General features: G+C 46.0%; 1 protein-coding gene and 1 non-coding gene across 2 annotated transcripts in view; one reads left to right on the forward strand and one right to left on the reverse strand.

The window, feature by feature from the left end:
* Smad3 (SMAD family member 3) overlaps positions 1-26,568 on the reverse strand; it is a 116,211-nt gene that overhangs the window by 18,787 nt on the left and 70,856 nt on the right. The window contains exons 2-4 of the mRNA XM_042688020.1: positions 5,292-5,485; positions 5,000-5,131; positions 3,731-3,805 (exon numbers count right to left, since the gene is read on the reverse strand). Of these exons, the coding sequence (XP_042543954.1) occupies positions 3,731-3,805; positions 5,000-5,131; positions 5,292-5,485 (401 nt within the window). The remainder of the gene's footprint in view (positions 1-3,730; positions 3,806-4,999; positions 5,132-5,291; positions 5,486-26,568) is intronic.
* On the forward strand, positions 20,813-20,919 carry LOC122114712. Its single transcript, XR_006148605.1, has one exon. It is a non-coding gene; the product is annotated as a U6 spliceosomal RNA (small nuclear RNA).

Genomic DNA, 26,568 nt, shown 5'->3' on the forward strand with positions numbered 1-26,568 from the left:
TGAACTCAAGGCTTGGGTGCTATGTCTTAGCTTTTTCTCTCAAGGCTGGTGCTCTTGAGCCATTTGAGTCACAGAACCATTTCTGGCTTCAAATCACAATCCTCCAATCTCATCCTCCTGAGTAGCTAGGATTACAGATGTGAGCCACTGGCACCCAGCTCTGATTGGCTTCATTTAAAGGGTTGGCTTCATTTAAAGGGACTTGAAGCATCTCCAATATTCCAAATGATAGTTTTATCTCACATTGTCAGGCAAGGTCTGGAAACACACAGACATCCATCAAGAGCCTATTTGGAAAAGTGTTTACAAAATAACACAATGTTTTCCATTCTTTGGAGTGGAAAAAAAAAACCCATACACATGATGACTCCACAGGCAAAGTTCAGACATCAATGCTGGATGCACAAATGCCAGAAAGGCAAGGTTAATAAAACAGACATCTGTAGCCAGATGCTGGTGGCTCGTGCCTGTAACCCTAGCTACTCAGAAGGCCAAGATCTGAGGATTGCAGTTTGAAGCCAGCCTGGGCAGAAAAGTCTGTGAGATTCTTATCTCCAATTAACCATCAAAAAGTTGTAAGTAGAGCTGTGTCTCAAGTGGTAAGAGTGCCAGCCTTGAGCCAAAAAAGCTCCAGCACAGTGCCCAGGCCCTGAGTTCAAGCCCCAGGACACATGAATACACTCACATTCACACACACACACACACCCCAGACAGCTCTGACAGGCGATGCCACTATAGGCACACTGGTGTTCCCAACAAATTCTGCCATGTCCAGCCCACCAGGTGCAATAGCTCTAGTACCTGCAAATATCAACTTTAGGAAATTCATAAACCAGTCCTGGGAATCCTGCCACTCAGCCAGCAGACAGATAGTGCATGGCAAGATGGCTCATACAGGAAAATGTCCAACTCTACCTAGTTCACACTCTGGCATCTTATCTCTACCCTCAATCCCAGAAGAAAGGAAAAATGCACAGCATCATCAGCCATCAAAGAAATTCTGCAGCTGCCTTCCATACAGCAGCCTCTGCTTATTGACCCTCCAGCCCAAGTGCCTGTGTGGTTCTGGCTGAGTGGTGACTTACAGTAAGTAAGACAACACAGTCCTTAAGCTGGGCCTACTCTGGGTCTCAAGCACACACCATCTTGTACTTTCCTAGGGGTTCTTTTGTCTCATCCACAGCTAGAATCTCCATGGCAACAGAGATGGACCATAGTTTCTTCTTCCCCATAACACCGAATGCAATGGGACAGACAGGACCAAAGTCAGTCATGGGATATAGACACCACTCACCACATGTGAGCTATATAGTCAAATGTCTTCTAAACCTTTGAATCCTAATTTTCCCCAATGGTATAAGATGAGGATAATGTGGTCTTTTTTTTTTTTTTTTTTTTGGGTCCAGTCGTGGGGCCTGAACTCTGGGCCTGGGCACTGTCCCTCAGCTCTTCAGCTCAAGGCTAGCGCTCTACCACTTGAGCCACAGCGCCACTTCTGGCTTTTTTTCTTTTTGCTTATGTGGTGCTGGGGAATCAAACCCAGGGCCTCAGGCATGCAAGGCAAGCGCTCTACCACTGAGCCACCTTCCCAGCCCCTAATGTGGTCTTTTTTGACTTACAAAAATTAAGGAAGAATTTTCCTATAAAGGTGCTAATGTAGCCAGGCATGGGAACACACACCTGCCATATCAGCGACTAGGGAAGTGTGAGAGTAGGAGGATTGTGGCTTGAGACCAGACTAGACTAAAGCACAAAACCCTATCTGAAAAATAAACTAGACCAAAAATGAGCTGGGGCATTGACTTTAAATGACAGAGCCCTGAGTTCAATCCCCAGTGTGCGTGCATACACACACACACACACACTAACACCATGACTGGTACACAGTTACAGTAGGCAATCAGTAAATATGTGTTTTATTTTGTGTTGGCTGGATTTGCAAAGACAAGAAAACTCTAGAACTTTCTCCCTGGTCTCATAGGACATAGATGGTGCTAAGGGGAAGACCCAAAAGTGACCACGGTGACAAAAATACCTGTCCACTTGACCTAGCAAGGAAGCCAAGCCTCATGAGCAAAGGGTCTGGGATGCAAATGGTCAGCTCTGAGGAAGAACCAAGAATAGAGACCTCTACTCACACATGTTTAGACTGGCTGGGCTCCCCCCAAAGCTAGTCTTCCTCCCTTTTAGAGAAATCACAAATGATCACATCTGAATGCTATAGTAAGAAGAAGGGACAGGAAAACAATGAGACAAGAAGAAGGAGAAAGAAGGGGTGGAAGGAAGAAGAGGCAGAGAGGTAGACAGGTGGCTATCTTTCCCATATACCTCCCATGTCCTCTGGTTGTGTTTGTTCATAATAGTAAATGTCAGAGACAGAGACCAACGAAGACGAAAGCAAGAAAGGAGTGTGACAAAAATCCCAGTAGGACTGGAGAAACACTGCGTAGCTACTGTGCTTCTTATGCCAGCCTTTCAGATCTGTAAGCCTGCAGTGGTTACTTGGCACTGACTATAGCAAGACCATCTATGCCTGCCAGCTGCGGTGGGTGTGTGTGGTGACCCCAGCACCTCTATTTACAATGCATATGTGAGCTTCTGGTTCTTTGAGGAATTGCACAATCTCCTCTGGGCTATACCCAGAGCAGGTGGCTCCACCGTGTCTAGCAGCTCAGTGTGCGCGCAAGCGTGCCTGCCACCATCGAGATGGGACATCTGCTCAGCTCCCTCCTCCCCTCACCCAACCACACACAATGCAGCAATGCAGGCTTGCTAGCTGCTCCCTCCATGTGGCAGCTGGGGTTCCATTCAAGGCGCTGCTGGTTTGGAGCCAATTTGATCCCATAATAAATGATGTGGGAAACATCTGGAGATGTGGAAAGAGAGCAATAGGCCAGACCTCTCCTGATCAGAGCAACCAGAGCAAAGTAGTTACTCCTACGGTCTCTGCTGGCCATCAGAAAAAAAATTGTTCCTGGAGTGTGTGTGTGTGTGTGTGTGTGTGTGTGTGTCTGTGTGTGTGTGTGTGTTGGTACTAGGACCTTGACTTCAGGCCTGAGCATACTCTCTTAGCATTTTTTTGCTCAAGGCTGGTGCTCTTGAACTCTACCATCACTTCTGGCTTTCTGCTGGTTAACTGAAGATAAGTTTCACAGACTTTCCTGCCTGGGCTGGCTTCAAACCTCCATCCTCAGATCTCAGCTTCCTGAGCAGCTAGGATTATAGGTTTGAGCCACAGTCACCCGGCTTGAGTTGTCTTTTACTGAGTTATAAAAAGTATACTAGAGTAAGAATTGCAGCTTGAAGCCAGCCTGGGAAGAAAAGTCCATGAGACTCTTATCTCCAATGAATCACCAGAAAACCAGAAGTGGTGCAGGGGCTCAAAGTGGTAGAGTGCTAGCTTGGAGCACAAAGAAGCTCAGGGGCAGCACCAAGGCCGACTTCAAGGCCCAGGACTAGCACAATTAAATTAAAGTCTACACCACTATCGGCGGCATCCCCTGGGCCCAGTCACAGGGGGCATCTCCTACCAGGGCCCAAAGGAGATTGTAGTGGCTAACCACTTATCAATCTTCCTCAATCGTTTGTGAGGCTGGCATCTGAACAAAGTGCCTTTCACCCATGAGAAAGGAAAAGGAAAAAAAAAAAAAAAAGAAGAAGAGAAGGGAATGGAAGGGAGGGGAGGGGATGGGAGGAGAGGAGAGGGGAGGGGAGGGGAGGGCCAGCTGACCTGCATCCATACTGTGGTTCATCTGGTGGTCACTGGTTTCTCCATCTTCACTCAGGTAGCCAGGGGGTGGGGTCTCTGGGAAACAAAAGGTAGGTGGTCCATTAAAAGGCAACCATGGCTTCTCTCTCCAGTATGAGGTTTTGAAGGGGTGCTGAAGTGAGGGGCACCTACCAGCTGCCAGGATCTCTGCACTCAGGCCTGCCCACCTCCAACCTCCAGCTTCCCACCTAGCTCCCCAGTCCTAGGGCTGCTGCCAAGCCGACTGTCCCTGTGCCCCAAGTCGGGCCCTTTCTCCAAGGAGGTGTTTGGACCTGCCCTGCCTCACCCATGTCTGTCCTCTGAAGAGCTATGGCCTCCAGCGGGGAGCCCCTCTGCCCCCCTAGTGTCTCCTGCTGAGCCGATCCACTTGCTTTTGCCACACTCTGTGGTCTCTAAGGGGACATATGTGGCTTAGCTTCTAGCAAGGGAGTCATTCTGTGACAGCAAACTGTGGGATCTGTTTCTCTGAGCCCCCGGCCCTGCTTTAGCCCCACCCCCACCCCCACCCCCCTAAGTCTGCTTTCTGGACTCCCCAGACCAGAATTACCTGCAAGGATCCGAAAGGCTGAAGAACACGTCTCTCCCAGTGCTCTGAACGCTAGACACACGGGCCACAGCTAACCTCAGCCCACTAGCCAACCCCGCAAGAGCCAAAGCCACGTCCAAAGTTAGAACACTCTAAAAGGAACACATCTGGATGGCTGCCCCGGCAAGCAAGAGTTGCCCTGACTGGCCCCAATGTGGCCAAGCCCAGCTCCTCTGGATGCCCAGAGCGCAGTTTGGTGATTCACACAGTATTTGTATTATTGTCTTGACAGTGGAGCTTATATTCCTCTATTGCAAGACTGAGCTATTTCAAGTCCCACCCTCCTGGGATTTCACTGGCCCTGGGCTGGCTCACCCTGGGCTCTGCAGGCCCCACCGCATCCCCTTAGCCATCATGGGGATCCTGCCTGAGCCCCAGAGTACCACTGGCAGCTGCGGCCCCCAAAGGGCGGCGAGAGAAACACAGTACTGCTATTTCCGCTTCCAAAATAAATGACTGAGCTGCGGCTGGGCGGAAGGGTCACGCTGTTTCTCCTTGCCAAGAAAAGCATCATGAGTGGGGAGCTAAGGCCACGGGTGATCTCCCAATAGGGAAGCAGTTCTGAGTCAGAAGCCCAGGGCTGTGTGCAGAGGGGAAGACAGGGGACACTAAGGGAGCTGCTCCTGCTTTCCTCCTCAGCCTACCTGGAATATTGCTCTGGGGCTCGATGCCAGCAGGGAAGTTGGTGTTCTCAGGGATGGAATGGCTGTAGTCATCCAATGGGGGAAACTCGGCCGGAATCTCTGTGTGTCGTGGCACTAACACAGGAGGTAGAACTGCCCAGGGGACAGAGAGGTGCTCAGTACCCAGGCCAGACTGGCTGCAAAGTCCCCACCCCTTCCCACCCCTGGAGTACCACAAACCCTCCCAGAGAGGAAGAGGAGGAATCAGGAAGGCCTTAAACCCCACTGTCAGGCAGTGATGGTGGTACAATACCTGGCGTCTCCACTCTCTGGTAGTGGTAAGGGTTCACGCACACCTCGTCTTTCTTCATATTGAAGGCAAACTCACACAGCTCCATGGCCCGCAGCTCATGGTGGCTGTGCAGGTCCGGCCACCGCCACAGACGGCAGTAGATGACATGGGGAAGTCCTTTCCGATGAGACACCTGCAGCCGGCCGTCCAGGGACCTGGAAGGAGCGAGAAGCATGTGAAGAGGGAGTATTGAGAGAGAAACCCTATCAAAGGTGACATCGGCTGGGCGTTGGTGGCTCCAAGCTACTCAGGAGGTGGAGATATGAAGATCAACATTTGAAGCCAACCTGAGTAGAAAAGTCCGTGAGCTTCCAATTAGCCAGCAAAAAGCTGGAAGTGGTGGCTCAAATGGTAGAGCGCAAGGCCTTGAGCAAAGAAGTCAAGGGAGAGTACAGGGCCCTGAGTTCAAGCCCCGTTACCACCTACACACACGAAGAGGTGACACCGCCTTTTCCACAAGTGAAGTTTATCCTAGGACCTCACGCTTAACAGCTGGGTAGGGCTGGCAGAGACACACTAGCAAGCTAGCCCTTCCATACCCTTAGGACCAAGGACCCTCTTGATGGGTCTGGATAAACAAAAGTGACCCTCTCTGTGAGGGACAGTCTGGCCAGATGCAACCAGATGCATCAGTGAGAGCAAAACAGGTCCTGCTGACCTCCAAGCCCTCGCTTGAGAATGGGGGAAGGACGGATGAAGGTCAGTGCTGGACTTGGTCATACAGCCTAATGGGGAGCTGCTAACTAAGGGCATCTGGAAGGATGTAATTATCCCTCTCCCAGAGGCCCAGGACCAAGGAACCCCTACAGTTGAAAAACAATAATTAGCAAGTAGAACAAGAGAGGAAAGCCTGGGACTCGGCTGAAAGGCCAGTGGGGGGGAGGGGGTGGGGAGCCCTGCCAGATGTGGAGTCATAGACCTGGGGTCAAGGTGCGGCCCCACACTGCTGGCTGGGACACCCTGGCAAGGCATGAGGTCTCGAAGACCCTCAGTTTGTTCATATGAAATATGGGGATGTTCTCAGCTCTAGACTGCCTGGAGCTGAGGAACATTTGAAGATGCACCGGCCAAGCCCCAGCCAATGGGCATTTTACCCTCTCCAACCCCGCCCTGGCCACGGCATGGATTGATCTAGGGAGAAAGGGAGAGTGGGAAGTGATGTGGGGGAGTTACTCAGCTCTTCTCACTTTCTGGCAAAGCCACTGAACACCCGAAGATTAGGGAAGTGGCCACATCTGCTCTGCATAGTTTGACAAAAGTCCCAACAACAAAGGGGACCAGAGCCCTCTGCAGGGGAAGGCCCGGGGAAGGCCCTCAGGCCGCAGTGTGTGTGTGTGTGTGGGGGAGAGTATGAGAGTTGAGGCTGGGAGGGAGCTCATCTAAGCAATGGAGGCAATTGCCCTTCTGCTGTAGGAATAGTGATATAGGAATTAGTTCAGCAATAAACAGTTGGTTTATTATTTATCTATTTATTATACTGGTACTGGGGCTTGAACTCAGGGCCTAGGCACTACCCCTTAGCTTTTTCACTCAAGGCTGGTACTATACCACTTGAGCAATACTTCCACTTTCGATTTTATTTTTGCTGGTATAACAGAAACAAGAATCTCACAGACTCTCTGTGTGCAGGCTGGCTTTGATCCCCTATGCTCAGCCTCCTGAATAATTTAGGATTACAGGTGTGAAACACAGGCACTCACCTGCTAACACTGAGTGATATACATCAAGATGTGTTGTGTTTATAAGATTATCTCTTTGTGGCTTTGTATGTCCCTCCCCCACAGTATAACCCCTGATTTCACTATATTTGATGTCAGTATAACTTGTGGAGGAGATGGAGAAAAACCAGTTGTTTAAGGATACAGGTGGACCTGTTGCAACAATGAGAAGTACAAGTTGTCATGTCCAAAATGAGCTTTGCAACGTCGGTGGGGGGGGGGGGGGGGGGAGGGAAGCAGAAGGATTGGGATTGGGGGGAGGGGGGAGGCTGGGAAGGGATGTGAAGGGTAAACCAAAGGAGGAGGCTGCAATGCTTGGTAAGAAATGTACGCATTATCCTGCCCATGTAATTGTAACCCCTCTGTACAGTATGTTCACAAATAAAATTAAATTAAAAAAAAAAAATAAAACACATAGAAGGAGAAAAAAAAAAAAAAAGATGTGTTGTGTTTATAGGCGAATTTGTTGAAACCCTTTCACATGACTACCTAAAGACAATTACACATTTTTTTTAATTTTAAAAGAGAAAGCTACAGTCATCAAGGCAGTGTAGTAATGGTGCCAAGACTTAACAGACCATTGAAATCAACAAAAGCCACTAACAGCTGTACACATATGGACAGCTAATTTTCAACAGTGGAGTAACAATAGTTTTTCAAGATACAATGCTACAACAACCTGATAAACTACAATAAGAAAAAATAACTGCAAGCCCGGTGCCAGTGGCTCACACCTGTAATCCTAGCTACTCAGGAGGCTGAGATCTGAGGATCACGGTTCAAAGCCAGACCGGATAGGAAACTCTCTGAGACTCTTATCTCCAATAAACCACTAGAAAACCGGAAGTGGCGCTGTGGCTCAAGTGGTAGAGCGCTCGCCTGGAGCTGAAGAGCGCACAGACAGCGCCCAAGCCCAGAGTTCAAGCCCACGACCAACAAAAAACAAAACAAAAAACCCCACTGCAACCAGAGTTTCTACTTCTATACTAATCAACTGGAATGGGTCAGTGGAAAGCTTAGAACTTAGGGAAAAAATCACCATGACCTTCCTTGGGACAAAGATTTCCCATATGATACATCAAAAGCACAACCCATGAAAAAAGTCAATTATTTGACTTCACCAAAACTTAAGCTTCTCATCTCTGAAAAACATGGTACTATTAAGAGAACAGAAAGATAGGCACTATACTGGAGAAAAGATCTGAAAAGCACATTCTCTGATAAGGACTTGTTTCCAGAATAAACAAACTCAACATTTTTTGTGTGTATTCCAGTTCTGGGGCTTAAATTCAGGACCTGGACACTGTCCCTTAGCTTTGTCACTCAAAGCCAACACCCTATCACTTGGGTCATGGCTCCACTTCCGGTTTTTTACTGGCTAATTGGAAAAAGAGTCTCACCGGATTTCCTGCCCAGGCTAGCTTCGAACCACAATTCTTAGATCTCAGAGTAACACAAGCTCAATATTAACAGAACAAACCAATTGAAATGGGTGCTATACAAAAATGATTCAAATATGGCAAATACCCACATGAAAAGGCATTCTCTTTTATTAGTCCTCAGAGATGTAAAAGTTGAAAGTGCAATGAGACAGCATCACACAGCAATCAGAAGAGAGCGAAATTAAGATGACTGCCATCTCATGTTGCTGCGCGGTTAAGGAGCAACAGAACTCTCAAGACACTGAGAATGAAAATGCAAATTAACCCATCTGCTCTGAAAAACAGCTCAGGACTTCCTTCAAACTTAAGAGTCACAGCTAAGAGTTGAAACTCCTTTGTGCAACTACTTAATAAAAACAAACAAATATTTTTTAAAATGAAACATAAAAAGATAAAAAGTTAAAGGATCAGGGAAAGGAGGGGGGGGACAGTTAAGAATCATAAGACAAGTATTTGATCCAACATTGCACTTTTTTTTTTTTTTTTTTTGGTCAGTTGGTGGGCTTGAACTCAGGGCCTCAGTGTGGTCCTGAGCTTTTTCCACTGATAGCTAGGGCTCTACCTCTTTGAGCTACAATGCCACTTCCTTCCTTTCTTTTCTTTCTTTTTTGGTGCCACTTGGGGCTTGAACTCTGGGTCTGTGTGCTGTCCCTGAGCTTTTGTGTTCAAGGCTAGTGCTCTACCACTTGAGCCACAGCTCCACTTTGTTTTTTGTTTTGTTTTGTTTTTTGCAATTAATTGGAGATAAGAATTTTGTACTTTCCTATAGGCTTTGAACTGCAATCCTCAGATCTCAGTCTCCCGAGTAGCTAGGATTACATGTGTGTCACCTGGCTTCACCCATTGTACTTCAAAGAAGCTTTTATCCAAGAGAAATGAAAGCATATGTTCAAAGACTTGTACGTGAACAGATCAGTGCTGTGATTTATATTCATACAGAGGAATACTACTCAACCATTAAAAAAAAAAAGAAGTACTGTTGATGCACAAAACACTGTGAGTGGAATTTTAACATAATTATGCTGAATGAAAAGAAACCAGACAAAATCCTTTATAGAGGAATTTAAAGCAGAAATGGAAATTAGAGAGGAATTTAAAATAGAAATAGCAGGTCAACAATAGACAATTTGCCCCCATGAAAGTTAGAATGTGTTTGTGACTTTAATTAAGCATCATTATCCCACAATACTGTGAAATCTGGGAGATTATGTAATGACTTAATCACAATAAAGAATTTGAAAAAGAAAAAGAAACAGCAGGTCATTAATTCTCTGGAGGTCAGGGAGGAGGGATTACCAAGCAGCACAGAGAAACTATATATATACATATTATATATATTTATATATTAAAGATACTGTACAGAAAGAAGGGTTACAGTTACATGAAGAGAAACTCTTGAGAAACAAAAGCTCTGTTTGCTACCTTGATTGTTGTGGTGCTCTTTACAAGAATATGCATGTTCAAACTGGGCACTGTGGCTCATGCCTGTAATCCTAGCTACTCAGGAGGCTGAGATCTGAGGATAGTGGTTCAAAGCCAGCCCAGCAGGAAAGTCCATGAAACTCTTATCTTCAATAAACCACCAGAAAAAAAACTGGAAGTGGCGCTATAGCTCAAGTGGTAGAGCTTTAGCCTTGAGCTGAAGAGCTGAAGGACAGCGCTCAGGCCCAGAGTTCAAGGCCCATGACCAACAGAAAAAAAGAGTATGCACATTGAAAGTCACTAACTTGTACAGTTAAAACATATGCGCTTTTTTTGTAAACTATGCCAAAATTCCAAAATAAAAAAGTGGGTGGTAGGTAAAAGCTTCAAAACTGGATTTAAATACTGACTCTGGGGCCAAGCATAGTGGCTTACATCTGTAATCCAAGCTATTCAAAAGGCAGAGATCAGGAGGATCACTGCTCAGAGCTAGCCTAAGCAAAAGTTATCGAGACTCCAATACAACATAATAAGCCAGGTATGGTAACATGTGCCTGTAGTCCAACTAATGATAGGACGTAGGTAGGAAGACCTATGGTCCATGCCAGCCCAGGCAAAAAGCACAAGCCCCTTTAAAATAAAAAATAAGCCAAAAAGAGGATGAAGCATGGTTCAAGTGGTAGAACACCTGCCTAATAAGGATGGGCTCTCAGTTCAAAACCCTAGTACTGCTCTACATTAAAGAAAAAAAAAGTGGCCAGGAGCCAGTGGTCACAACTATAATCCTAGCTACTCAGGAAGCTGAGATCTAAGAGTTGCAATTCAAAACCAGCCTGAGCAGAAAAATCTGAGAGACTCTTAACTCCAATTAACTACCAAAACAAAAAACAAAAGACAAAACCTAGAAGTGTGGCTTCAGTGGTAGAGCATCAGCCTTGAGCAAAAAAAGCTAAGGAAGTGTACCTTGAGTTCAAGCCCTAGTACCAGGGGGGAAAAAAAAAATAAAAGACGGGTCAAGGCAGCTCATTTGCTGATCTTCTGGATCTGCTTTGAAGCCTAGACTGCCCAGAACCTTGGTACTGTTCCTAGCTCCTCCCCGATTTCCCCTAAAACACACAGCAATGTTACCCGAAATAAGATGAGTGAATTGGGAGTTCCAGCTGCTGGGTTGAATACAGAGGGTGTGTTCTGTGTCCAGAACACACTCTCCCCAAGCCTGGTAGGGCACAGGGCCCATAAAGTAAATCCAATAATTAAATCCTAATTCTGAGCTGATGTTACCAGAACAAGTTCAGCTGTGGAGAAAGGCCTTTTCTTCTGGCCAGCCCTGCTGCCAGAGTTCCTAGGGGCCGCCTCTAGACGTCCTCTCCTCTCCCTTCCCAGGAGCATCCTTGTGGGAGACCCTCAAAACCTCTTTCTCCAGTAACTCTCTCACATCTCCGACAGAAGGTTTTAATCTTTAACTATATTCCTCACTAGCCAAACAATTTCCTGTGACAGGAAATTAAGTTTCCTCCCATTGGCTCCAAGTGGGACCTTTAAAGTGTCCCATAACAATGGTGGTGGAGCCACAGTAAATGACACTAAAGTCCAAAGTGGATGGTGAGCTGGGCACTGGTGGCTCACGCCTGTAATCCTAGCTACTCAGAGGCTGAGATCTGAGGATCAAAGTTTGAAACTAGCCCATGCAGAAAAGTCTGTGAGATTCTTATATCCAATTGCCATAAAGACAAATGCCAACCTTGAGCAACATAAATCTAAGGAATAGTACCCTGGTCCAGAATTTAAGCCTCAGGACCAGTAAAGAGAAAGAGAGAGCCAGGCACTGGTAGCTCACACCTGTAATCCTAGCTACTCAGGAGCTGAGATCTGAGGATCTCAGTTCAAAGCCAGCCTGGGCAAGAAAACTCCATGAGATTTTCTTCTCCAATTAACCACCAGGAAACTGGAAGTGGTGCTGTGGCTCAAGTGGTAGAGCACATGCCTTGAGCTGAAGAGCTCAGAGACAACACCCAGAGTTCAAGCCCCACAGCAGAAAAGAAAGAAAGAGAGAGAGAGAGAGGGAGAGAGAGAGGGAGAGAGGGAGAGAGGGAGAGAGGGAGAGAGGGAGGGAGGGAGGGAGGGAGGGAGGGAGGGAGGGAGGGAGGGAGGAAAGAAAGAAAGAAAGAAAGAAAGAAAGAAAGAAAGAAAGAAAGAAAGAAAGAAAGAAAGAAAGAAAGAAAGAAAGAAAGAAAGAAAGAAAGAAAAGAGAAAGAGAAGTAGGGGAGGTGGGCTGAGTAGTGCTCTGTCTGATTTCTGGTTGTCTACAATCAGGAAAAGTTACCTCCCCTCACTTTTAAGTTAAGGACCACGGACCATAGCCCAGGGCCAGTGACCTGAGCACAGTAAAGGTAAGGATATTAACATTCACATATTTCCAATGATGTCTATTTTAACTCTGTCTCCCTCTATACAGAACCACAGCGAGATTGCCTCCAATCTTAGGTAAACTTTCTTTCTGACTTTATTGATTGTAGTAGAGATGACACTAACTAAAACTTACAATGGCCTCACCTCACAGTGAGCCCCATCTCTATACATGCACAAAGTGTCAACGAACCTCAATTATTCTTCTCATGTTATTTCTTGTGCAGGTACTGGGGTTTGAACTCAGGGCCTAGGCTCTCTCCCTGAGCGATATTTTGCTCAAGGCTAGTGCCCTACCACTTGGGCCACATTTCTGTTTTTAGCTTTTTGCTAAAAGATTAGAGTCTCACAGACTTTCTTACCCTGGCTAGCTTCAAATGGAGAACCTCAGATCTCAGCCTCCTGAGTAGTTAGGATTAGAGGCGTGAGCCATACGTGCCCAGCTACATGTGGTTTTTCTTATTTTTCCCTTTTATTTTCCGCTCCAAAAAAAAAAAAAAAAAAGCAACGTGTGAGTGGCTTCACATGTGGGTTGAAAGCTCACTCATCAGACCTTCCAGAAAGGCAAGAATTAAAAGGCCTACTGCCCTGGTTCCATGAGGCTTGTATAGACCATGTGTTCCATTCCTGGATCTTTCCTGCTGTGGTTCATTAATGTACCAAGAACAGTGGGTATCTCTCTTTCCAATGCTTGGGCCAGCCCTAGGACAAGATCAGCAACCAATATGAAAGCCTTGAATACCACCCACCAAGAGGGATGCTTGATTTGAGGACCAAGTGTCAAACCTGAAGGGAACAGATGTGGACCATCATCCAATCCCTTTGCGACACACTCACACCAAAGCATCCTTTGATCTGGGCAGACAGCGATGATGGGCTGATTCTGAACTGCAGGTAACAAATCAGTGATCCAATGTTCAGAGAACATGTGCTGGTAATCAGAAAGCTGAGATCTAAGTACTGTGGTTCAAAGTCAGCCTAGGCAGGAAAGTCTATGAGACTCTTATCTATAATAAACCAGCAAAAAGCCAGAAGTGGAGCTGTGGCTCAAGTGGTAGCCTTGAGCAAAAAAAGCTAAGGGACAGAGTCCAGGCCCTGAGTTCAACCCCCAGAATTAGAATACACATACACACACACACACACACACACACACACACACACACACGTTCTAGTGATGTGACACTCTAGTAGACTCTATGTCCCCCTGAAAATCTACCATGGAGAATTGGTTTCTTTTTTTTTTCTTTTTGGGTTCGGTCATGGGGCCTGAACTCTGGGCCTGGGCGCTGTCCCTCAGCTCTTGAGCTCAAGGCTACTTAGTACTCTACCACTTGAGCCACAGCGCCACTTCCGGCTTTTTTCTTTTTGCTTATGTGGTGCTGAGGAATCGAACCCAGGGGCTCAGGCATGCAAGGCAAGCGCTCTACCACTGAGCCACCTTCCCAGCCCTACCATGGAGAATTGGGACAGCTAGAGAACCCATTATGGAGAATGTGGGAAGCTTTTTAGCAGATCTAGCCCCAGCCCTTGTTTGTGCAAGAGGACACAGATGGCAGCATTAAGCAAACACCTTGTTCAAGGTCGCTCAGCAATTTATTGTAGCCAAGGAGACTACAGTGAATGCCTGTGGGAAAGCATTTATCAGCCTCAAAAGTGTAACTATGGCCAAGTGCTGATGTCTTATGCCTGTAATGCTTGCTACACAGGAGGCTGCGATCTGAAGGTTGTGGTTTGGACCCAGCCTGTCACCATGTCTCTGCTGATGACATCTACAAAATGTATGTGTGTCTACTTTCCTGCCTGCTAAGTAGAGCAATGTCATATTTTTTGTTTGTCCTACTCAATCTTAAATTGTCCATAGGTCTTACTGTTCAGAAGAACAAAAGGGTTTTTTTTTTTAATTTTTTGGTGTTTCATTTTTTGGAACTGAGCAATTGGCAACTCTGGATAAAGGATATACAACATAGCTCCTTGTTGATAATTGCTAATTTTTGAAGTTTATAATGACACTAGGCTACAAAGTTACCCCCCCAAAAAAAGGTAATAAGAAAGACAATGAGGCCCTAGGTTCAAGCCCCCATACTTGCACAAAAATAAAAGCAATGGGGGCTGAGGCTGTAATTTGGTGGTAGAATACTTGACAGAGGATTTAGAGAAGGAAGTCAGGCTTAACACTGAATATATATTACACCAGTCATTTATTTTCAAAGCTTTTGACTTTCTTTCCCTCCCACCGCCCATCCCCCTCTGACTTCTCTTTTGTGCCAGGGCTAGATCTCATGGCCTGGATGCTGTCCCTTAGCTTTTTTTGCTCAAGGCTAGCATTCTACCACTTGAGCCGTAGATCCACTTCTGACTTTGAACTCAACCCTCAGATCTCAGCCTCCTAGGTAGTTAGAATTACAGATATGAGCCACGGGCACCCAGTTTTACCCTGGCTTTTAATACTATCCATCCCCAGGCCCCAAGCGACTCATACAGTCTAGTCAGACACAGTCACCAAGTCATTGAACTTAGATGGCTCTTCTTACCCTTCATGATTCAGCCCTCCTTCCTGACAGCAGAACTTGCATAAGTCAATACTTGGAGACTCTGCTTCTAAACTGCTATCCTGAGATGGTTGATTTATACCATCCACTTGATGGAGATCAAAAAAAAAAAATTGAAGCCCATGGAGCAAGTATTCCTTCTTCCTATGAGTGTATGATGTTCCTTGAAGGGAAATACAGTGAGGGGGTGCTTGTTTGTTTCTTTTCCTTGTGCCAGTCCTAGGGCTTGGGGCTGGGTGCTATTCCTGAGCTTTAGTGCTCAAGGCTAGCTCTCTATTTGAGTCACAGCACCACTTTTGGCTTTTTTTGGGGGGGGGGGGTAGTTTATTGGAGGTAAGAATCTCACAGCCTTTCCTGCCTGGGCTTGGCTTCGAACCACAATCCTAGATCTCAGCCTCTTGAGTAGCTAGGATTGTAACTGGGAGCCACCAGCACCAGCTGCAGTGAGTGTTTGCAGAAAAGCAATTTATCAGACTTGAAAGTATAACTATGGCCAAGTACTAGTGTCTCTCGCCTGTAATCCTGCTTACACAGAAGACTGAGATCTAAGGACCAAAATTCAAAGCCAGCTTGGGCAAGAAAATCTGTGAAGCTCTTACCTCTTACTAAGCAGCAAAAAGCCACAAGGAGAGCTGTGACTCCAGAGGGAAAAGCTCCAGCCTTGAGTGAAAAAGCCAAGCGAAAGCCTAAGACCTTGAGTTCATGCCTCCACACCAGCAAAAAATAAATCAGTACACAAATAAATAAACATCTTAAGGCAGAGAAGAGTCTTTGTTTTCTTACCCTGTGTGGCAAGAGTTAATTCCTCAAATTTGATCTGCCAGCGGGACTACAACGTTATTAGCTCACTTCACAACACAAATAATCCTTTAACAGGACTTAGTCATTGCTTTTCACTTTCTTCTACAAAGCACCAGCCATAAGGGCTGCGTCTCTCCTCACTGCCCTCTTTTCTGAGCTCCACTCCCAGCCTCCCACCTCTGGCCCTCAGGTTTGCTGGGCCCCATGAATCACTTCCGGGGGCAGGCTGCACGCTTGGAGGAGGGGTTTTCTTTTGTTGTTTCCCCCTCCCCTTCTCCCAGACTTTCAGGGTAAGGAGACAATGGCAGGGATGGGAACTGACTGCCTTGCTTTACCCAAACAAAATCTTAAAAGTTGGCCAAAGACTTAGGGAAAATGTCAGGAGAGCAATCCGTGACTGGGACAGCTGGGGGAAGGGGGAAGGAAGTAGGGAGAGAGCAAATGAGGAGGCTTTGTGTTAATTGCCCAGTTTTTACTTCCTTCATTATGAGTCATTGGCCAGAGAGGCTGTGAGAGGCAATTTAGAAGATGCTTTTTGCTGGGTCCCCATCAATTAACTAAAAGTCCTCAACTTTGTATCTGTGCCTTTTGGATCTTAGCTATTCTCTGCCTACCGTCCTTTTACAATCTCCTTGTTTCCGGAACAAAAGAGAAGACTCAGGGAGGCTCATCTTGTGTGGAAGCAAACTGCCCCTCAAACAGAATCTATGAAACTCTGAGACTCTCTGAGTCCTAATGTCCCTTCTGTCCCCATCCTTTAGTGTCAAAGGCTTGGTAGGATGAATCAACTGCTGTTGTGTCTCAGGTTCTCTGTCCAATCAGACTACGGGCTTCTGTAGGGCAAGGAGACCTGGCAGGATTTGGCTTGTGCTTCTGGATGGAGCATGAAGCTGGGCAAGTCCCGCTGGATGATGACGGTGCTTTAACAACTTACTAAACCCCACAATAGCTCAAAAGATGCAGGAAATATACAAAAACCCTTCAACAGTAGGAAGCCATTCAAGTAGTTCAGCCTGGCCTGGTATGGTATCATACAATTATAATCCCAGCTACGCAAGAAACAGAGACAGGAAGGATCACAGCCTGAGTGACTAAACGCAAAACAAAAACAAAACTGGAACTGTGGCTCAAGTGGTAGAACACTTGCCTCGTGAGAACAAAGCCCTCAATAGGGGTGGGGCGCAGTTGGCTGTTCAGCATGGTATCAAAAGGGTCCACAGACACCTGGCATCCAAAGGCCAGACACTGGGAATGCCCCTTCCACAATTAGCTGGCCTCGAGACTGCCCGGAAGCAGTAGGTGAGTGACCTCAGCAGAGGCTCAAGGAGGGGCAGGGAAGGGCAGGAAGTTAAAATGTCTAGATGTTTTTGTTTCGTTTTTGTTTTCTCCATCAATACTGGCGCTTGAACTCAGGGCCTGAGCACTGCCCCTTAGCTTTTTCCGCTCAAGGTTGCCACTCTTACTTCTTTTTTTTGGGGGGGGGGGGGGGGAGGGGGGGAGGGTCTAGTCGTTGGGCCTGAACTCTGGGCCTGGGCGCTGTCCCTCAGCTCTTCAGCTCAAGGATAGCACTCTACCACTTGAGCCACAGCACCACTTCTGGCTTTTTTTCTTTTTGCTTATGTGGTGCTGAGGGATCAAACCCAGGGCCTTAGACATGCAAGGCAAGTGCTCTACTACTGAGCCACCTTCCCAGCCCAGCCACTCTTACTTCTTGAGCCACAGCTCTACTTCTGGCTTTTTTGCTGGTTAATTGGAGTTAAGAGTCTCACAGACTTTCCTGCTGGGGCTAGCTTCAAATACCAATCCTCAGATCTCAGCCTCCTGAGCAGTTAGGATTATGGGCATGAGCCATCATATATATATATATACATACACACACATATATATACATATATATACACATATATACATATATGTATATATACATACACACACATATAAGTGATAGGTTCAACTGATGTCTACTATCTGCAGCTTCTAGCACCTTCTAGCAGTCCAGGTTTCTAGGATGTATGAAGAAATCTCATAGGCATCTGACCACACTCCCTGGACCATTTTTACCTGCTAGTACCCAGGGCCTTAAGATTACACACAACGGGATACTCACAGATTGATAAGGAACGAGAACATGGACACCCCCAGAAAAGACTCCCTGCAAAACAAATCGAATCACAGACAGTGAGAGTGAAAAGTTCAGAACCTGGGCTCTTTTGACAGCTCAGCAGTATCAGCAAAACCCTGGCACTCAGCCAGATACCAAACAAACACCCCCTGGAGAGGAGCCTGCTTTTTAGTGGAATGGTGAAGGAGGCTGTACAGAGACTCGAGCCTCATGACCAAGACCAGGAAAGTACGAGCTGGGTCTCAGGTGTGCTCACAGCCATGTTGGCTTTGGTGAGATCCAACCTGGACACACAAACCAGCCCTGAGGGAAACTGCTGGCTCAGGAACCACCAGACTTGGATGCAGGGGACATTTCATACCCTCACCCCCTTTTACATAAGGAAACGAGGGATCAGAAGGGACATTTCCCCAAGGGTCCTTCGGAGTGAACTGTGGGCTCTCTTTCTACTCCAGGAGTCCAGGATCTCAAAAGCACTGAAGGACTCAAATGGAAAGTACAGTGCTGAAGCAACTGTCAGGACTGAGGCTTGAACTTAGGGCTTTTCCACTCAAGGCTGGTGTTCTACTACTTGAGCCATGTCTCTCCACTTCTGACTTTTTACTGGTTAATTGGAGATAAGAGTCTCTCAGATTTGTTGGCCCTGGCTGGCTTCAAACCTCGATCCTCACATCTCAGCCTCCTGAATAGCCATGATTATGGGCATGAGCCACTACTACTTGGCTCTGTCTGTCTTTTAAGACAGCCAGCCACCTGGGTTTTGTAAAAGAAGAAAATACAGCTCAGAGAGGCTAATTGTTTTCAAAAGGTTGCATAGCAAGTAGATAGAAGACAGAAACTCTGAACACCACCTACTGGGTCAGGCTGTAAGTCTACAGGCCCCACTGCCTTGCCAACTGACCTGGGTATTGGGGCTTGGATTCTAAATCTGCTTCCTCTTCTCATTGCTGAGTGACCACAGATGAGGTATTTTATACCCCTGAGATACTCTGCCTCATGAACAAAAAAAGGGGTACTCAGAAGGACCATCAAGGGGTTCACAAGATGGACTGAGCACATAACGCCCCTTCACCACTGAGAAGTGCTACGCAGACTGACATGAGTGACACTATCACCCCGTTCGCAATAAGGCCTACTGACACCACTGATCAGCCAGCCCTGATGTTTGTTTTATTCATTATCGTTAAGTAGTTGTACAAAGGGTGGAAGTTTCAATTCAACATCTGTTAGTGAGTACAAAGCACCATGATCAGTGTCACCCCTTCCGTCATTCTCTACCATTTCTTCAACCCACCTGAGGATTAGGTATTTGACCCATTAGGGACAGAAGGCAACTGAAACAAAGGCCCACATAGTGAGGAGAGACAAAGAAAGGAAATAAATCACCTTGTTTCTGCCCAGGGCAACAGGTTCCAAGTCCAGGCACTGCACAGTGCTTAGACTTAAAGCAAAAGCAGAAGTCAACTCCTCCCACCTGTCCAGGATGGGCAGGGTCTAACGAGACAAACACATACATCCAATCAAAAAAACGCCTTCGACAGTGAGTGACCACTGCTTAACAAATCAAACCAAAGACCCATCCCCTAAGAGGGAGGGGACTAAGGACCAAATATCTAGTGGCAAGAGACAAAGAAGACTTTCCCTCACCAGGTGACAGGGAAGGAGGTCCCTTGTTCACTCAGGGGTCTGCCAATTCTTCCTACTTTCTTTCCTGGCTTTCACCTTCAAATAAACTTACTCTGCTTAAACACTTTCCTGCCTTTTTCTTGTTTAAAAGGCAGAGAAAAGGACCCGAATAACCCCCAGACCCATCCCTTCAAGTCCTCTGGTTCTATTTTCACAGATCATTGGATATTATGACCTGCATCCGTCCTCCCTCTCTCCATTCTGCCCTTCCTCCCCTTGACCTCCGCCCCTTCCCGACAACACACGCTCAGGCTTCCTGTATTCATTTCATTAAACTGTAAGTTAGTTGTTCAAAGGTGTTACACCACTGAACTCCTCCCCTGCCAAACTAATGCCCAGTGACAAAGAGGTGTCCACCTGGGAGACAGCAGACAAATGTGAAAGGTACACAAAAATGCAGAGGGAGGGCCTGGGAAGGTGGCTCAGTGGTAGAATGCTTGCCTTGCATGCCAGAGGCCCTGGGTTCGATTCCTCAGCACCACATAAGCAAAAAGAAAAAAGCCGGAAGTGGCGCTGTGGCTCAAGTGGTAGAGCACTAGCCTTGAGCTCAAGAGCTGAGGGACAGCGCCCAGGCCCAGAGTTCAGGCCCCATGACTGGACCAAAAAAAAAAGAAAAATGCAGAGGGAAACTTCAGAGTGATGGCCATGCTCACCGTCTTGGCATGCCAAATGGCTCCAGGAGAACACACAGATGTCAAGATGTCAAACTCATTAAATCACAGCCTTTAATTGGGTCCAGTGAGCAAGCACGGGTGGCTCCAAGCTTGTAATTCTAGCTACTCAGGAGGTTGAGACATGGAGGATCAAGTTACAAGGCCAACCCAGGCAGAAAAGTCCACATGACTCCAACTTCAAGAAACCAGCAAAATGCCAGACTGGAAGCATGGCTCATGTGGTAGAGTGCCAGCCATGGATAAGCAAGCCAAGGAAGAGTGCAGGGCTCAGAGTTGAAGCCAGAGTACCAACACACACACCAACACACACACACACACACACACACACACACACACACAAAAATAGGTGCAGTTAACTATGTTAATTATACCTCGATATAAGTGCTTCTTTTTTACATTTTTTATTGTTATTATGAAGGTGATGTCCATAGGTGTTACAATTTCCTAAGAATACATTTCTTTTTGGACAATATCACCTCTTCTTTCCCTTGCTCTTTCTCATTTTTTTCTCCCATCCCCATCAACAAGTTGTATAGGTCATTTCCAACATAGTGTCTAGTGAGTACCACTGCTGCATTTGTTCACCCTTGGTCCCTCCTTGCCCTCCCAAAGACAGATAAACAAGCAAACAATATAAAAGGAGAAGAAAACATAAACAGAGAGTGCTCGCTTCGGCAGCACATATACTAAAATTGGAACAATACAGACAAGATTAGCATGGCCCCTGAGCAAGGATGACACGCAAATTTGTGAAGCGTTCCATATTTTTATTGGTTAACTACTTGTAGAAAACTAAAGCTAGATCCTTATATATCACCCTGCACCAGAATCAACTCCAAATGGATCAAAGACCTCGGAGTCAAAGCAGACACACTGAAAACATTACAGGATGGAATAGGAGAAACCCAAAGACTCGGCACAGGCCGAAATTTTCTTTACAGAGACCCAGAAACACAACAAATCAAAGAAAGGTTGGACAAATGGGATTGCATGAAATTGCAGAGCTTCTGCATGACAAAGGACATAGCTATCAAGATCAACAGAAAGCCCACGGAGAAGATCTTCACTAGCCATACAACAGACAAGGGACTCATATCTAAAATATACCTGGAACTCAAAAAATTAAATCCCCCAACAACAAATCCTCAAAGAAACAACTGTCCAATAAATGAGTGGACTAATGACTTAAAGAGAAACTTCTCTGAAGAGGAAAGAAGGATGGCCAATAGACACATGAAGAAATGCTCAACCTCCCTAGCCATAAAAGAAATGCAAATCAAAGCAACATTGAGATACTACCTCACCCCAGTTAGAATGGCTAAAATCAAGAACTCTAATAACAACAGATGCTGGAGGGGATGTGGACAGAAGGGAACCTTACTGCATTGTTGGTGGGAGTGTAAACTTGTTCAACCACTTTGGAAAGTAGTATGAAGGTTCAAAGTCAAAAGACTCCACATAGAGCTCCCCTATGACCCAGCAATCCCACTTTTCGGCATTTACCCAAATGATCACAAACAAGACCACACTAAAGCTACCAGAACGACTATGTTTATTGCAGCATTATTTACCATAGCTAAGATATGGAACCAACCAAGATGCCCCTCAGTAGATGAATGGATCAAGAAAATGTGGTATATATACACAATGGAATTCTATGCCTCCATCAGAAAGGATGACGTTGCCCCCATTTGTTAGGAAATGGAAAGACTTGGAAAAAATTATATTAAGTGAAGTAAGCCAGGCCCAAAGAAACATAGGTCCCATGGTTTCCCTTATTTGCAATTAGTAGTGTATGTCCGAGACAAGCAGAAAAGGTTAGATAAGTTGATGCTAGGTGAAATGAATCCCAAGATAAGTATTCAAATGTTTTTTTTTCTTTCATGCGATTATTTCTAACACATTTATAAGATTATTAATTAGTTGCTTTGTATGTCCCTCCCCCACAGTGTAACCCCTGCATTCACTAAAGTATTTGATGTTGCTATAATTTGTAGAGGGGAAGGGAAAAAACAAATCGTTTAAATAGGGATACAGGTGGACCCATTGCAACAATGAGATGTACAAGTTGTTATGTCAAAAAACGAACTTTACAACTTTTGCTGGGGTGGGGGAGGCAGAGGGGGGTTGGGGGGGGGGGGAGATGGGAAGGGGAAACAAAGGAGGAGGCAACAATGCTTAATAAGAAATGTACTCATTATCTTGCCCATGTAACTGTAACCCCTCTATACTGTATTTTCACAATAAAAAAAAATAATAAAAGAAAACAGAAACAGAAAAAAAAGAAGAAAAGATTGTTGTTTCCATTTCCTGGCGTTCACTTTGATAAATACTATTTTTATGATCAGATGCACATAAGTACTTCTTTAAAAAAAAAAATCCCGGGCTGGGAAGGTGGCTCAGTGGTAGAGCACTTGCCTTGCATGCCTGAGGCCCTGGGTTTGATTCCTCAGCACCACATAAGAAAAAAGCCAGAAGTGGCACTGTGGCTCAAGTGGTAGAGCGCTAGCCTTGAGCTGAAGAGCTGAGGAACAGCGCCCAGACCCAGAGTTCAGGCCCCACAACCGGACCCCCCCCCCAAAAAAAAAATCCCAAAACTCTGAAGGGAAGACAATTGGAAACTTTTAAATGAAATAAAGCAATGAATAGGAGATCTCAGGTGTCCTCCTTCCTCCCTAGTTCACTGCAGGAAAAAGACTGAAAGCTGTCAGAATGCCAGTGGCCTTATAGTATGTGATACATTTTAAAATGTGTGACAAGTGTGTGTGTGTGTATCTGCAAGATTTTCCTAAGAGAGTAGTTATAGTTTACTCAGGCACTGGTGGCTCATGCCTCTAATCCCAGCAACGCAGGAGGCTGAGATCTGAGGATCACAGTTCGAAGCCAGCCTGAGCAGGAAAGACTATGAGATTCTTATTTCCAATTAACCACCCAAAAGCCAGAAGTGGAGCTATGGCTCAAACAGTAGAGTGCTAGCTTGAGCAAAAAGCTCAGGGATATCACCTAAGCACTGGGGGTTCGAGCCCCAGGACAGACAGACAGACAGACAGACAGACAGACAGACAGACACACACACACACACACACACACACACACACACACACACACACACACACCCTCCTCAATGGAGATAGTCCACCAAGCTGCAACCTTGCCCAAGACAGTCCCCCATGGCAGAAACCTGTCCAGCTGTGACATGCAGCCTGCCTGGGCACAATACATCCAGCACAGTGACACCAGAGAAGAGGATGTTCAAATCCAGGAGTGAGCTAGACAGGTGTATGGGTGCTGATAGGCTCATGTGTCCCAGACCAACGTGGGTGACCACCTGAGGTCCGACAAACCTTCAGGAGTGTCACAAGCTTACTCTAAGTTCTTTCCTCCTTTAAATGTAGAGGACATTCCAGCCCCAGCATTACCAAGTACACGGGCTCACACGTCCTCCAAGGCCATAGGCTCGCAGTCACCGGGGCCTGTGAACACCTGGGCCCTGGCCTCCGAGACAAGCCAGAGATCAACTCTTCACCAAGAAGCCTGACGTCTAGCCAGGGACCTGTGGGCCAATGCCTGTAACCCTAGCTACTCAGGAGGCTGAGATCTGAGGATCACTGTTCAAAGCCAGCCTAGGCAGACTCTTATGTCCAATTACCCAGCAAAAAGTCAAAAGTGGAGGTGGGGTTCAAGTGGTTAAGAGCATCAGCCTTGAGTGAAACACTTAAGCAAGAGCAGGAGGACCTGAGTTCAAGCCCCAGCACTAGCACAACAACAACACATTGGGGTGGAGGAAAGGCTGGAAAACAGAACACCCAGCCCCACAAAACCTATCTGCCCACTGAGGCTGATTAGGGCTGATCCTTCAGGAAGACACTTTATTCTCATCTTCCCTCCCGCTCTTCCCCACCTCTCTGTCTGTCGGTCGGTCTGTCTGTCTGCCTGCCTGCCTGCCTGCCTGTCTGTCTGTCTGTCTGTCTGTCTCTCTCTCTCTCTCTCTCTCTCACACACACACACACACACACACACACACACACACGGAGTTCCCAAGTGTGACAATCCAAGAGCCCCAAGGCAGCAGTGACCAGGAAGAAATGAAGGGAGTCCCTCTCACTTTTTCCAGACCCCCACAGCTGACCCCCGTACACCCAAGGCTCAGCCCAGCAATCACTGCTGAGCCCAGGGTCATGAGCAATGCATCTGCCATTTCACAGAGGGGGTTCCCCCAGGAACGTGGCTTCCTGTGGAGCCCACAAACCACCCCACCCAGGGGAAGATAAAGCAGGAAGTACCTCAGCAGCCTCTGGCCTGCAACCTGAGGAGCAAAGAGAGGAGAATCTACCGGGATTCCTTCCGGGACAAGGACTGGATGTGTGTGCAGGGACTGGAGGAATGTGAACGGCTCAGGACGGAGGAAACCCAATGACAGAATCAGCACAGCCTTCTCTAGGATCATGCCAGCCAGCCTCCATTTTCTCTGCTAAGAAGAAAGTCTTGAAACATAGGGAAATGAGAACCCGGGAAAGAATCCCCATGCTTTGAAAGCTTATCCTAAACGCAAGGAAGAAAGCAAGCAGTTCTAACCCTATCCTGACCCCAACTGACCCCACAGATGCTCTGACCAGATCACCAAGAGAAATCAGGCCGGAGAGAAACCAGCAGCCTCCAACACAACTGGCAAGGGCTAAAATTACACTTCTTAAAACATTTGGTGAAAATACGAAACAGACTGAAGTAGCATATTTCTTGGCAACATTCACAAACTGAACATTTGACCCAGAGTGGGAGGTAGAGGGTTGGAGGGGGGGCATGGAGAGGGGGAAAATAAGCCTCACAGAAAAAGAACAAAAACAACTGAACACAAAAAGCAGCTAAAACTACAGATGAATGAAAGTCACTGACTAAACATCAATGAGAACCCAATCACTCTGATATGCAGATTTTTTTTTTTTTTTTACCCAGGAAAAAAAGAGTTACAGTAGAAGTAATGACATGAGAGAAAATTCCAGAATGGTAGAAGCTAAAATCAGTTATCAACACACGAGCAAACAAACAAACAAGATAGAACCACAGCTACGGAAGGGACTCAATGGTAGAGTATTTGCCTAGAATGATCCTCAGACTTGGAAGGGAAAAAGGACACTGTGTGTGTGTGTGTGTGTGTGTGTGTGTGTGTGTGTGTGTGTGTGTGTGTGTGTGTGTGAAAAAGGACACTGTGTGTGTGTGTGTGTGTAATAATATATATATAATAAAATTTAATTCACAGAGGGGGTTGGAAGGGAAAAAGGACACTGTGTGTGTGTGTGTGTGTGTGTGTGTGTGTGTGTGTGTGTGAGAAAAAGGACACTGTGTGTGTGTGTGTGTGTAATAATATATATATAATAAAATTTAATTCACAGAGGGGGTTCCCCCAGGAGCGTAGCTTCCTGTGGAACCCACAAACCACCCCACCCAGGGGAAGATAAAGCCAGAAGAACCTAAACAGCCTCTGGCTAGCAACCTGAGGAGCAAAGAGAGGAGAATGTGAGGGTGGCACGGCCTTGAACTCACCATCTACTGGGATTTTATATATAGTTATATATACATCTATATGTATATATGTATAATATATATGTATATATAAATATATATTTATATATAATATAGATACAAATACATTTATATATTTATGTATTTTTATATATTTATATATAATATATGTAATAATATATACTATATGTAATATATATTTATATATACTTATATATTATATATAATATATAACATATAATATATTTATATTTTTATATGTTATATATATTTATATATATACATATATGTATATATAAAACTATATATAAAATCCCAGTAGATGGCAAGTTCAAAGCCACGGAGGGAGGTGGGAGAAGAGACAAACTCCAGAACAGAACATGGCTTAAGTATTGAGTGAACTTAGAGAGCCCATGTCTTTTGGTTAAGGTGTTAGCATTGTGAACCTAATAGACACATCTACTAGAGTCAAGTGTGGTGGCATACACCTGCAATGCCAGCAATCAGGAGGTTGAGTCAGGAGGATCTCAAGGTCAAGATCAGCCTGGGAGACACTGAGTTCAGAGTCAACCTAGGCTGCATAATATCAAGAAAGAGAGAGAAGGAAGGAAGAGAGAGAGAGGGAGGAAGGGAGGGAGAGAGGGGATGCAGAAGAGGAAAGAACATCTACTGGGTAAAAATAATACAATAGGAAAATAGTCTACACATCCCCCCACCCCATCCCTGGTGGTAGTACTGGGACTTGAACTCATGGTGAGGGTGCTATCTCCTTGTCTTTTCCACTCAAGGCTGACTCTACCAATTGAGCTTCAGCTCCACTTTTGACCTTTGCTGGTTAATTGGACATACAGACTTTCACAGATTTGTCTGCTCTGGCTAGGCTTGAACCACAATCCTC

The sequence above is a fragment of the Dipodomys spectabilis genome, unplaced genomic scaffold (genome assembly GCF_019054845.1).
Source record: "Dipodomys spectabilis isolate Male_0828 unplaced genomic scaffold, ASM1905484v1 ptg000108l, whole genome shotgun sequence".
In the NCBI taxonomy this organism is placed as follows: Eukaryota; Metazoa; Chordata; class Mammalia; order Rodentia; family Heteromyidae; genus Dipodomys; species Dipodomys spectabilis.